We start from the raw sequence: 13393 nt of genomic DNA on the forward strand, positions 1-13393 counted from the left end.
TAATATAGCAGGACCCTGTGTAGTCAGAAGATATCTTTTTACCTGGAGTGTGAGATTACCACGCCCTTTCACAAATATGGGGTCGATAAAAAGAAGGCTGCATTTCAGCATGGCTGCATTTGTTTGATCAAAAATTATTACCGTTTAAAATATCTGTTTTCTATGGGAATATCTGTTAACATGTCATTTATTTCTGTGATGCTCCGCTGTATTTTCAGCATCATTCCTCCAGTCTTCAGTGTCACATGATCTTCAGAAATCATTTTAATATGCAGATTCGCTGCTCAAGAAACACTTCTGATTATCATCAGTGTTGAAAACAGTTGTGGCGTTTCATATTTTTGTGGAAATATTGTGGATACATTTTATTTTTCGTGATTCACAGATGAATAGAAAGTTCAAAAGAACAGCATTTATTTGAAAATATAAATCTTTTGAGTCCTAGCTGAATAAAAGTATTGCTTTAAAAAAAAGAAAAGAAAATGTACTGAACAAATCTTTAAATGTTAGTGCATGTATTATTCTGATCATCTTTTTTTTTCTAAAGCAGCTTGCAGTGAGACTTGAATTTCTATTTTTATTATTGCTGTCAAACCAATTAATCGAATCCAATTTAAAAGTTTTTGTTACATAATAAATGTGTGTGCACTGTGAATATGTATTATGTGTATATATACACACACAAACATGAATGTATATATTTGTGTGCGTGTGTGTATATATATATATATAGATTGATAGATAGATAGATTGATAGATATACATAATTTAGATTATATATAAATATAAATATTTTATATATAAACAAAACATATTTTTCTTAAATATATACATGGATGTTTGTGCATTTATATATACATAAATATACACAATACACACATGTATGTTATGTAAACAAAAACATAATATAGATTGATTTAATCGCAAATAATCATGATTTGACAGCACAAAATGTTATGAAAATTACATGAAATCTTTAAAAAAACCTTGCTCTTTGAAACTCAATATGTAATTCAGCATGTAGTATACAAGTATATGCCGCCTTAGCATTAGCTGGTATTAGTGTGTGTCTGTGTGTGTGTGTGTGTGTATATATAGTCAAGATTTCTCTCTCTTGAAATAAAAAGTGTTTTATGAGCCTAAAAAAAATGTAGTTAGATGGGAAGATCGTTAGGTTTTGGCCCAGTGTTGATTTGCATCCTATTGGTTTTCATTGTAGGGACAAAAGCAATTGGTTTGGAATAACATGAAGATGAGTAAATGATCATTTCTGGGTGATTGTTTGTTGATGGCTCATCTGTAGAGCGATACTAGTATTGTGCTTTTGTCGGTACAATAAGAAGCTGCACTTACAAAGGAAGTTCTGCTCTTTATTTAGCACGAGACCTTCAGCACAGATGATCCATCATCACAAGACTTCCTTCTCATCTTCGAACAGCGTGTCTGAAGGGTGTTTTGTACGAGGTGCCAAGTGTGCCACCCTGTTTCCACTGTTGTGTTATTGAGCAGTGAAAACACTCTAATCCGCAGGGTTTACTGACAGGAACTGCGCTCGCCTATTCCTCGTCATACGCTCAAAGACCGGCTTTTACAGAAGACAGGCGTCTGCTCTTCACGTTCTGAAGGACTCTGTCTCTGTCCTCTAAAGCTGACAGGAGTGTTTGTCTGTGTTTGGCCCCATTGTGCACGTGAGCATGTGTTTTCCTAGATAACTGTTTGTTGTTTGTCAAAGGATGTGAGATGTTGAGGTCACTGGAACACGGCAGATAAACAGAAGGGACTTCTGGAATGATTCTGTTCAAGTTCAGATAGCATTAAATCAGCAGCACAATAACACTGGAAAGAGAAACACTTAAAACACTTATTTTGATTATAATTACTATTACTTATTTCATTTTTATATTTATAAATATGAAAAACTATATTTACATAAAACAAAATTTGTATTTAATAATAATGATAATAGTGTATTAAAACACTTATTATAATTATTATTGTTTTATTATTATTATTACTTAAAAATATGGAATATAATAATAATGATGTTACAGTGCATTAAAACACTTATTATAATTATTATTCCTTATTTTATGTCTGTAAAATGTATAAAATATTATTTTTTTAATAATTATAATAGTGTATTAAAACCCTTTATAATTATGTATTTAAGATATATATATATGAATAAAATAAATAAAATATAATTGTAATTATTTTTAACAACAAAAATAATACGAATATATTTTTTCATCCATATTTTTATATACTACAAGTTCTATTGTTTAGCACCTTATTTGACAAAATCCAATGTTTTGTTGTAAATTATATTTTCAGTCGATTTAAAAAGCTTGATTAAATTGTTAGTTTTTTTTTATTTAATCGGATACCATTTTGATGATAAATTTAATTACAAAAAAAATCATAACTATTTTATGAGAAATTATGAGAAAAAAAACATATTTTGTGGAAAAATAAAACTCCAAATTTCATGCATCCCTGAATTAAAAATAATTATTTGCAGTTTAATTGTAGACAAATTATGTTTAGATTTATTCTAGAGGTCTAACAAACATGTGGAATGATTTCCTTCCCCATTAATAGTATGAAATGAATACTGTGGTAAATATTGATATTGAATAATTTTATTGTTATAATATCTTAATACCCTAGTTTTGCGGATGTAAAAAATGGTGCATTTTTAAAATCTTCTTGTCCTAGGGTTGTCTGAACAGCTAGTCAGTCCTAATTAAGTCTTGTGGCACGTTTAACACAGAATATGTTTTAGTATTCAATAAAATACTTATGTGTTCTGAAGCGTGAAGATTTAAGCTGTTAAAATAAGCTAAATAGTGTGGCATTATATTTTTCAGCTTATGCAAATGCAGCGGCACATTTTGCATAAAGACAGAACGAAACAACACGTCTCATGGTTTCCCCCGGTGGTTTTGATACAGGCCCTGTCCTGTTCTTCAGACACTGGGAGCTGTGCTTTTCAGTGTTGTCCTGCAGTGTTCTGTCAGGTTTGAATAAAGAGTGTCAGACACTGTTTTCCTGACGTAAGGCCCATTGTTATTTGTTGTTTCAGTGTGTTCTGTAGGGCACTATAGCAGTGTTAACCAACTCATGCATCACATACAGCTCATAGTTAGCACTAAATACTACATTTAATCACATAAAAATGCTCCATTTGACATTAATACTTCTGCAAAATATGTGTCTTGAGGAAACGTGGCTTTGTTATTTATTTCTGTTTTGTGCTCTTGTCCTTTTTTTTTTTTTAGTTTTTTAATGTCTCCATTTAGCTAAATTTTTTTACACTTTTAATTATTGTAGAACCTTTAGTTAAATTTATTATTTTATTTCAGATACTAGTTACCGAAGTCTGTTTTTAATAGTTTTACTTCCATTTGAGTAATATTTATAGTATTTATTAATAATTTGAATTAGCTTTTATTTCTATATTTTTAGTATTTCATTTATCATTTTTTATTTTTGTAATTTAAAAATGTCTCTGTATATCTTTATTTTTCAGTTTTAGTTATTTTATTGCATCAACATACACTTATTTTAATCTAATATTAATATTAAATTTTTTCCGCTTTATTTTATACCAAAATCTATTTTTAATATTTTTGTTTTGTTTACACTCATTCTGTACTGTTTCTCTATGCATGATTTTAATTCGGTGAACTTGCATTTATGTTACTGTGAAAATGTTAAATTATTTTGCACACAAATGCAACAATGTTGTAAATTTAATGACCAGAGAAACTCTACCTAATGCACTAATCAGAACGCCGTTCGAAAACGAACTCCTGAATCAAATCTCCAGGAGACGCTTGGAAACAAATGTCAAAACAGATCCTCCCTGTGATATCTTGCTGACATTCTCTCTTTGTCTCTTTCGCAGGAAATGACTGCGAGGCCTTACAGATAGTTTGTGCTTTTGTTGCTGTGGCCCACGTTTGCCGAGACACCCCTATCTGGAAGCACATTTGTTTCCGTTGCGAGTATTAACTACCTCAGACACTGGAAACTGATCAAGGACTTGCTCGACCGCTGACCAGCTGTACGGCGCTCACAAACCTTCTGACCGACTGGATCTGTCAGGCATCCCAAGGCCACATCACCCATAGCTCACCCATAGCCTGCCACTGTTTTTGCTCTCCTGAAAATCCTGTCTTTTGCTGAGAGATTTTTAAGATTTTTCTATTTTTATTAGAGGCCTACGGAAAGAGCTTGGAGAGAAGGGTTTTTCGCTTCCATTTGAAGGATTGATTATGCACTTTGGATCGAAGCTAGATCGAGAGGCACCCGTGAACCAATTCTAAGGGAAAATAACTTTCACTGGGATATTTATTAGTATTTTTTTTGCAAACATTTTGATGTGAGCTGCGTTTGGAGTTGCAGCTGGGCTGCAAGATTTCCTCTAACCTTTCTTCGCGACACTCTCTCCATCTTTTTAGAGTGGGATACTGTCATGAATGCCCCTCTGATGGGATCTTTAAGCTGTCTATATACTTGATTCAAGGAGACCCAGATTAAGCATCCAGAACTCATCCGAAGGTGAAGTCGAGAAAACCGATACTCCCTGGGTGCATTGGATACTTATGTATTGTTGCAGTGCACAAGAAAGTAAAATGGACTACAAGCTGCGCTTTTTGCTTGGCGGGTCCAAGCACAAAGTGCAGCAACACCAGCACTTCCAGTTGCCCGAGCTCAGCCGGACCCTCAGCGCCCCGTTGGGCTCTTCTTGCTCCACCCCTTCTCCTATGGCGACCATAGGCTCCTCCCCTTCTGGCTGCCATGCCCCGCCCCCCAGCGCCACCACGGCTATCGCGGACATTCAGCAGGGCATCTCCAAATACCTGGATGCATTGAATGCATTCTGTCGCGCGAGTGCGTTCCTGACCGAGCTCTTTGGCAGCGTTTTCCGGGACTCCCGTTACTCCAAAGCAGCGATGCAACTGAAGGACGTGCAGGAACATGTCATGGAAACGACCAGCCGGCTCACCACCGCAATAAAGCCCGAGATCGGCAAAATGCTGATGGAGCTCAGCGCAGGCGCGGCTAACTTCAAAGACCAGAACGACTTCAGCCGGCAGGATGTGGAGGTAAGTCAAATGTATTAATGCATGTTAAAGTTTAGATGTACTAGTCTTTGAGACTAATGTCTTGTTTACAGGCTACTAGGTGTATAAAAGTCTTTGAAGTTTTTTTAGGAGCCAATCAGATTGTAGCTTGTGGATTCGTAAAGCTCTCACCATTTTTATTCGTAATCTAGATGCATCAGACAGTCATAGGGTTGCTTGATTAAATTGTGGTATGGCAATTGGAAAAGCCAAAGATAAATATAAGATAATAAGATAAATATGTGCTGCATCATTGCGAGCGAAGCTCAAACTGTATCCGCTGTTTTCAGTGTCTCTGTTCACATCAAATGCTGCTCCACACAAACTCCTCTTTGCATCTGCTTTGAGTTTGGGTCGCTTTATAATATGCATTTACAAAAAGGTATTTAAAAAGCATCTTACCAGTCACTTATGAACTGGCTTTCATCAATAAACGAGAAGCTTTAAGATCTCCCTGTAGCTTTATTAGATATTTTATATTATGTGATATTTCATTGCAAAATCACATAGTGTTTATGAAAAATATAATAATTTTTGTAGGTATTGTGCATTTTTGTAATAAAAATGACAATGCTTATTAAATTTTTTACAATTAATTATTACAATATTAATATTTCTTAATGTTGTTATATTATAGGTTTGTTGAACTTAATTTGGTTTTAAATATTTGTATTATTATTATAATTATTATTATTATTATTATTTTATTATACATGTATTATTTCTATTATTATTATTCATAGTCATATCGGTATATATAAAAAAAAAAAAGATTGGGCCAAATTGTGCTGCCTTACAAAGCACAGCAAACCTGCAGATTTCATAAAATGACATTTTAAATCACAACCACAGTTTTTATCAAAAAACTCAATAATATTTTGATGTTTTCCCCATGCAAATTGATCGTGCAACTATTTAAAACTCTAGAATAGCCATAAATGATGCTTGCAAACTTAGCAACCGATCACATCAGAGCCTGTGAATTTTGGGAAGCTTTTGCCCTTTTAAACGTAATTCACTTCAGAAACTATTTTTAAAAGAATAGCAATTAAGTGCCTCGCTCAAAGCACAATTTTAGAAGGAATCCTTCTAGATCCATCCCTATCTGAAACGAAACCTGTGACGTTTGTTCTAGCACTGGATGCTTCCCATCGAGCTGTTGCCGTTCCTCCAGACACTGATGATGTTTCAGAGGCCTCCAGGTCTTTTAGAGAGGAATTCCTCTCTTCTGAGATATTTTTGGAAACCAGATGCTCTCTCTCTCTCTATCCATCATTCTCCAAGTGAGCATATTTTTTAGCTTGTGTGGTCAGTTTCCGTGTCTCTACTCGAGGGACACATATAAGCTGCAATGATACCTTTATGAGCGAGGCCTATTATATTTGAGCCCTGGTGGATGTGGACCCGCTCCCAGCAGGAAGGCTTCACACCGCAGGCCTTTAAAACCCGAGCCAGACCTGCAGCTCTACAGACCAGACTGCAGTCCCAACGCTAAACACAAAATAGCCAACGTTTCAAAAGTATGAAACGGAATATTCTGGCAATTCCGAATTCTTTCCGCCGGCTTTGTTTGCAGTGGGATGTTTTCAGATATTGAAAGTGTTTTATAATGTTTGCAGAAGCGCAAAACATCCTTGAATGCTCGCACGGAATATTTTGACAGCAACTGCTCTGGAAAGTTTCGGCTTGTCTTGCGAACAAGGCTTGTGGCTCGTACAGAACTGAAAAAACACCAGTTCTGCTGCTTTAAAACACAACCGGTGTTTTCGAGCATTTCAGTTGCCAGATATGCATGAAAATGTCAATGTTTATAGAAACACTACTGGCCTACTGAACTCGTGAACAGAACCAGAGGAAGTATTTCTTGAATGCATGCATATTAGCGCTCTCTGTAAACACAGCACAGACTTTACTGTGTCTATTCAGCGTCTTGTGTTTGCTAATGAGCGTTTCTGTTTGCGAGTGGCCCTTCCTGCCTGGAGGGAATCTGATTCTTCTGTTTACATTGGGCTGGCAGGGCGACAGCAGGGTATTCCCATCCCCGGGGTGTTAGCTGACACCACGATTGTCTCAATGAAGCACCGCTACAGAAATACACCCATCAGCAAATCAGCTGCGCTCTCTTTGGACGCCCTCAATAGAAATACAGACCCTAGATTGGGATTTCCAAACCATGTGATGTGATTTGTTTGCATGGTGAGTGAGTTGAATGCTGATCCTAGGAGGTTTTTTATGGATGCATCTATTTTAAAACTGCAGTTCAAGCCTCGTCTAAATCTATGCTGGACAATTAGTTTAGATGGTTTAGTTCTTATTTAGTTTATATTCACCCAAATTGATCTGCATGGTTTTTTAAGAAATGCATTGAATTTAGTTTACCGTTAAGGATGCGATGTGAATCAAATCACTAAAACAATAATCTTTTCTTTCTGTCGTCGTCAACTTGAAAATACACTCTTTTTAGACGCTTTAGTTTCTCTTTTTTTCCCACACGTTCTTTTCTGATTTTAATATTGTCATCATAATAATACTACTACTATTAATTATAATAATAAATATTATTATTATAATTAATAATGAAGATGAAAACAATACAAAATATTATCATATATTAGTATTGTATTATTATTACCATTATTAATATTTAGTATTATCATCACAGTCATTATAATAAATAATATTAATAATGATGATGATACTACTAATAGTAAAATGTTTTGTCACTTTAGTTGATATTTTAGATTTGAACTGTTCTTTCTCTATTTTAATATTGTTTTTATAATAATAATTAGAAATATTATATTTTATATTAATATGTATAATAATTTTAATGCAGTTTTAAATTACATTATACAGCAATATAACTCTATTCAGAATTTCCTTGCTTTTTACAGTATTTTAAGTTTTAAAAGCCTCAATCCTTTATGTAATTGCATTTCATTTTATTTATTAATTTTTTTTATAGTTCTGGACCCTTAGAAGTTTCACTTGTCCAAATCTTTCCTGTTCAATCGCCAACAAGGGGACGAGCCCAGAAACCTTTAAATGAACCTTTAATAATAGAGTTAGTGGATTAATGCCTGTATTAGCGGTGTGTTGAAATCTGTCTTCAGCAAGCGTTTAATGCAGGTTCTTATATACGCTGTCGGAGTGAAAGACTGAAACATCCAGATGTACGTGTCTGTATCTGGCCTGATCTGTGTTTTTGATGATGTAAAGACTGCTTTAATGAAAACATGGCATAAGGAAAGCTTAGAAACATGAAACATAAAGTACCAACTAAAATCAGTCAACCAGTTTAGGCTGGTTTTAGCGTTTTTATTTAATATTATAATTTTTTTAATTCAACAGGGAAATGCAAAAACATTTCATGTGTCCCTTAACCAACCTCCACTGACTATACACTGACTTCATTTAACCAACTAATACAAAACTCTTGGTTTCGATTAGTGTTTTGTCATCTGCATTCACATTACATTTTCTAAATGACAATTTGTTCGCAGATGGTTGAAAAAAAACACTCAGATCGCACAGTAAATTTGCGCACACTGAAAACTAACATCGCCATACCATTTTCAACACGAAAACTGGTAAATACTCTTAATATAAATTCCAACAATTCCAATTGATGTACATTTTTCCCCATTGTTTTGTCACAGGTAGGAAAAGCGCCTTTAATCCCTATTATCTATTATTGAAACTCATTTGGTAAGCACATTTGGTAACACAAACCGTACAAACGGCTTGTGAAAAAACACATTGTCTATATGACACTTTCATGAAAGCAGAATATCATATGTTTTCATATCATCATCATCATCATCATCATCATCATCAGCGCTTGTTCTGCCATCAGGTTGCCAGATTGCACAAATTAAAACAAAAGTGTATCCATAAAGGCGAAAAGCTCCGTTTTGGGGATTAAAACATCTGGCAACCAGAAGCATGAACGCAAGTGAAGACTTGTTAGCAATGCAAGATAATGCAAATGCAAAAAAAAAAGATAATGCAAATGCCAAATTAAAAACACGTTTCAGGATAAATAATGTGCCGTCCAATTTCGTAACGATTATTTTCTAATTAATCGATAAAGGTGGATATCGTTATCGAGATTAGAATACGATTAATTGTGCAGCCCTAACATAAAGGTTAATTCTTTTTCCGTGCAATATTTTTTGGTATTTTTCTTTTTCTTTATTTAAAAACATCATCTTGTGTGGGTTTTTTTGATCAAAGTAACATGCATTGATGAATCTCACTATAAGACCAGCAAAGCAAAATAATAATAAGAAATAAACAATGATACTATTTATTATTATTATTATTATTATTATTATTAATATCAACTGTAGGGAACATCACACATTTTTTTTCTTCCAAGTTTTAATGTAATCGGTAAACCTCGGATGTGCAGCTTTTGGTTTATAAAAAAAAAGAAATTTGATTTGATTACATATTTTTTATAGAGTTATTATTGTTTTACAGCTTCATTTAATAAATTTGAATAAAATCTTAAAGCTAGAGAAAAAAAATCGAATTAAATTATAAAATTCTTAATTTCTTATGACTTGAATTTATTAAACTTGCTTTTTGTTTCTTAAAATGTAAAGAGGCCATTAAAACGGATACAAAAACATGTTTTAATTTGTGCAAAAATAAGACAGTTATTTACCAAAGTTAAGCAAAGCAATACAAACAGATACATAGATTATTATACACAAGTGCTATTACTGTAGACTTAAAAGCAAATATAGATAAATAAAGCACATTTTTTGGGTGTGATTGAAAAGTCAGTTTTGTGGTTCAAGGTTTGATGTGACTCTCTTTCTCAGGTGCTGGGCCGCTGCTTCCTGACGGTGATGCAGGTGCATTTCCAGTTCCTGTCACAGGCGTTGCAGAAGGTCCAGCCGGTGGCACAGTCCTGTCTGGCCGAGGCACTAGCACAGGCTCAGGAGAGACACGGAAATGCCCAGACACAGAGCACGAGCCCCGGGCCGATGTCGGAGCTGGAGGAGGCCGTCCGCTCGTGGAAAGGAGCGTCAGAGGTACAAACACCAAATCAACGCACAACCAAAATACTCTCCTAAATCATTTCAGATAATAAACACGGACACATTTGAGTTAACCAGCCCTGACGATTTTAAAATGTATGAGTTATTTACATCACATTTTTATTACATATATACACTACTGGTCAAAAGTTTGGGATCAGAAGGATTTTTTAAAGAAATTAAAACTTTTATTCAGCAAGGATGTGTTAAAGAGATAGCAAAGATTTATATTGTTAGAAAAGATTTATATTTTGAATAAATGCTGTTCTTTTTACCTTTTATTCATCAAAGAATCCTGAAAAAATTATCCAAGTTTCCCAAAAAATATTTGGCAGCACAACTGATGATAAATCAGCATATTAGAATGATTTCTGAAGATCATGTGACACTTTATACTGGATTTATGGCTGATGGAAATTCAGCTTTGCATCGCAGAAATAAATTACATTTTAAAGGATATTAAAATAGAAACCATTCATTTATAAACTATTAACATTTAGCTTTTTTCTGTATTTTTGATCAAATAAAATTCAGCATGAAGAGCAGAAGAGACTCCAGTGCTCTGTATGTGAAGTGTGTGTGTGTGTGTGTGCTTCAGGTGACAGCGTGTCTCCGAGAGAGAGGGAGAGACAGCTGTCTGTCTGGGATTCAGGTGCAGCAGCTCTTCTGCTCTCAGAACACCTCCATCCCTGAACACCAGCTCAAAGAGCTCAACGCCAAGATCGACAACGCTCTGCAGGTGAGCGCACAGGAACAACACTTTCCACCACAACATCCCAGTTATGTTGCAAAGTCATAAAGAGTTAATGTGGATCTCCTTTAAACACTGCAAGAGCCTTTGATTTCGTTTCAATCTAATCTTGCGATGTCCAGTCTCTTATCCTTTTCTGTTCTGACTGATGCATTGGAGTCAACAAGCCCTGAAAATGTCATTTCTTAAAAATGATAGTCATTTAAAAATAATATTTTCAGGGCTTGTTGACTCATGCATCAGTCAGAACTGAAAATGAAATTAAAAAGTGTGTTATTAACTAGTATTTAGTGTATATGACATGCTATATTTCAAAAAATATTTTAAAAACACCATTTATATCAGCTGACATTATTTGAGTACATGTAATATTTTTGTTTTAAAGAATTTGTTGATCACCTGCAGGACTTTATAAGTAAAACATTACATATATATATACACTAATGTAATAAAAAATGTTGTATAGTGTATAGTATAGTGTACAGTGTATAAAAATTCTGTTTATAACGAAGCTTATTTTGAGCCAGTAAATGACCCTACTGATATTAACAAGGCTTTCTGTGTGTGTGTGTGTGTGTGTGTGTGTGTGTTGCAGGCGTATAAAGCAGCGTTAGACTCTTTGGGTCACAGTGAATACGCGCTGAAGGCCGGATTTCACCTTAATCCCAAATCCGTTGAAGCAGCTTTGCAGGTAGGTTTGTCGTGTGTGGAATTACAGTTTAGTGCAGATTAAAGCTGCTTTCTGGAGGTTCATGTGTTCAGTAGTCGCACAGAAACAGACGTTTGACTGTCCACATCAAGTGTGTGATCCACTTTGCATCATATTCTGGATAAGAACTATTTGTCTAAACAGGAAGTGACCGTTTGAATGCCTTGAAAAACAACCAAACATGTTTCTTTTGCTTCTTGCCTCAAATGAGTCACTGGGAAAATGTGTTCTTCAGCTGTAAGTTGCATCTGCCAAATGAATAAATGTGAATGAAACCTTCAAGGTTTTGATGTCATGAAACAATCGCAACCTTCCAGTGATTAATTCTTCCTCATACGTGCTCATTTTGCAGTCTGTTACTCTGTAAACATGACTTCCCGATTATATCCGCGCAGGCACGTGCACTTGTGTGTTGTCATGTATTTGGCCCAGTCATGTGATTTTTATCGTGTGTTTTTTGCAGGGCTGCTGCAGTGACGCTGAGGCCCAGCAGGCCGGACGCTTTCACACCACGTCTCAGCCCATCCAGTGTGAATTACCCACAATCCCCGTCCAGATCGGCTCTCATCTCCTCCGAGGAGTTTCCTTCAACGAAAGCGCATCAGATAACCTCAAGCTTAAAATGGTACTCGGAACACGCACTTATGAACGATGACTAGAGATGGGATGAGATCCCAGCTGGAAATGTTTTCATTGAAAGCAAGCACAAAAATAAATAAGAGAGGATAATACTAGGTAAAATATGTAGATTCTAGCTCCTATTTCACATCCAAAACAAGAGAATTAGTCTCTTGCAAGACCATTTAGCAGTTTTTCATTATTTCCATGACAAGTAAGCATGTTTTCCCTTTAAATGCAATGCCCACTACTTTTCAAAGATTTGGGGTTAGTAAGATTTTGGAGAAGTTTATACAAATATTTTGCATGGATGCATTAAATTGATCAGAAGTCACAGTAAAGACATTTATAATGTAAAAAAAAACCTGTCAATTAAATGCTGTGCTTTCTATTCATCAAAGAATGATAATAATCAGAAATGTTTCTTAATTAATCTTGAAATTAATTAAGCATTGCATAACAAGAATAAATTCTATTTTACTATATACTCAAATTGGAATAATATTTCACTTTTTTACTGTATTTTTGATTAAATAAATGCACTTTAAAAAACATTTTATTGATCTCATGGTAGTATTGCACAGTAAAACATTCATGCACATTACAGTAAAGAGAAGCATCTCATTTGATGTAATGAAATCTCTTTCCCAGCATGCCGTGCTGCAGCTGATCAAGGATGCGGTGGATCAGAACGGTGTGGCCGTGCGGGACGATTCACCCGTCACAGAGGTACTGAACCAGGTGTGTCCCTCCAGCTGGAGAGGAGCCTGTAAGACGGCCGTTCAGCTGCTGTTCGGACAGGCTGGACTGGTGAGTTTGATCCACATTAGAGCTTGTTTCAGACAGGAATGGGCCACTTATAAGACATGTCAACCACTTATTTTACATTTATACATTTATCCAAAGTGAAATACATTGCTTTAATGCCTTCAAGGTAGTTTACATGTGTCCCTGGAGCACAAAAGCAGTCTTATGTCTCTGGGGTATATTTGTAGCAATAGCCAAAAATACAATGTATGGGTCAAAATTATCGATTTTTCTTTTATGCCAAAAATCATTAGGATATTAAGTAAAGATCATGTTCCATGAAGATATTTAGTACATTTTTGATTGGTAATATGCATTGCTAAGA

The 13393-nt window shown here is 35.0% G+C and overlaps 1 protein-coding gene across 2 annotated transcripts in view; it reads left to right on the forward strand.

Moving 5' to 3' along the window:
- The window catches only part of LOC132156397 (granule associated Rac and RHOG effector protein 1-like), a 37418-nt gene that overhangs the window by 13335 nt on the left and 10690 nt on the right, over positions 1 to 13393 (forward strand). For both annotated transcript variants that reach the window (XM_059565393.1, XM_059565394.1), the window contains exons 2-7: positions 3911 to 5114; positions 9965 to 10177; positions 10782 to 10922; positions 11530 to 11625; positions 12107 to 12268; positions 12913 to 13071. In XM_059565393.1, the coding sequence (XP_059421376.1) occupies positions 4611 to 5114; positions 9965 to 10177; positions 10782 to 10922; positions 11530 to 11625; positions 12107 to 12268; positions 12913 to 13071 (1275 nt within the window). In that variant the 5' untranslated portion in view covers positions 3911 to 4610. The remainder of the gene's footprint in view (positions 1 to 3910; positions 5115 to 9964; positions 10178 to 10781; positions 10923 to 11529; positions 11626 to 12106; positions 12269 to 12912; positions 13072 to 13393) is intronic.

This window comes from Carassius carassius, chromosome 13, assembly GCF_963082965.1.
Source record: "Carassius carassius chromosome 13, fCarCar2.1, whole genome shotgun sequence".
Taxonomy (NCBI): Eukaryota; Metazoa; Chordata; class Actinopteri; order Cypriniformes; family Cyprinidae; genus Carassius; species Carassius carassius.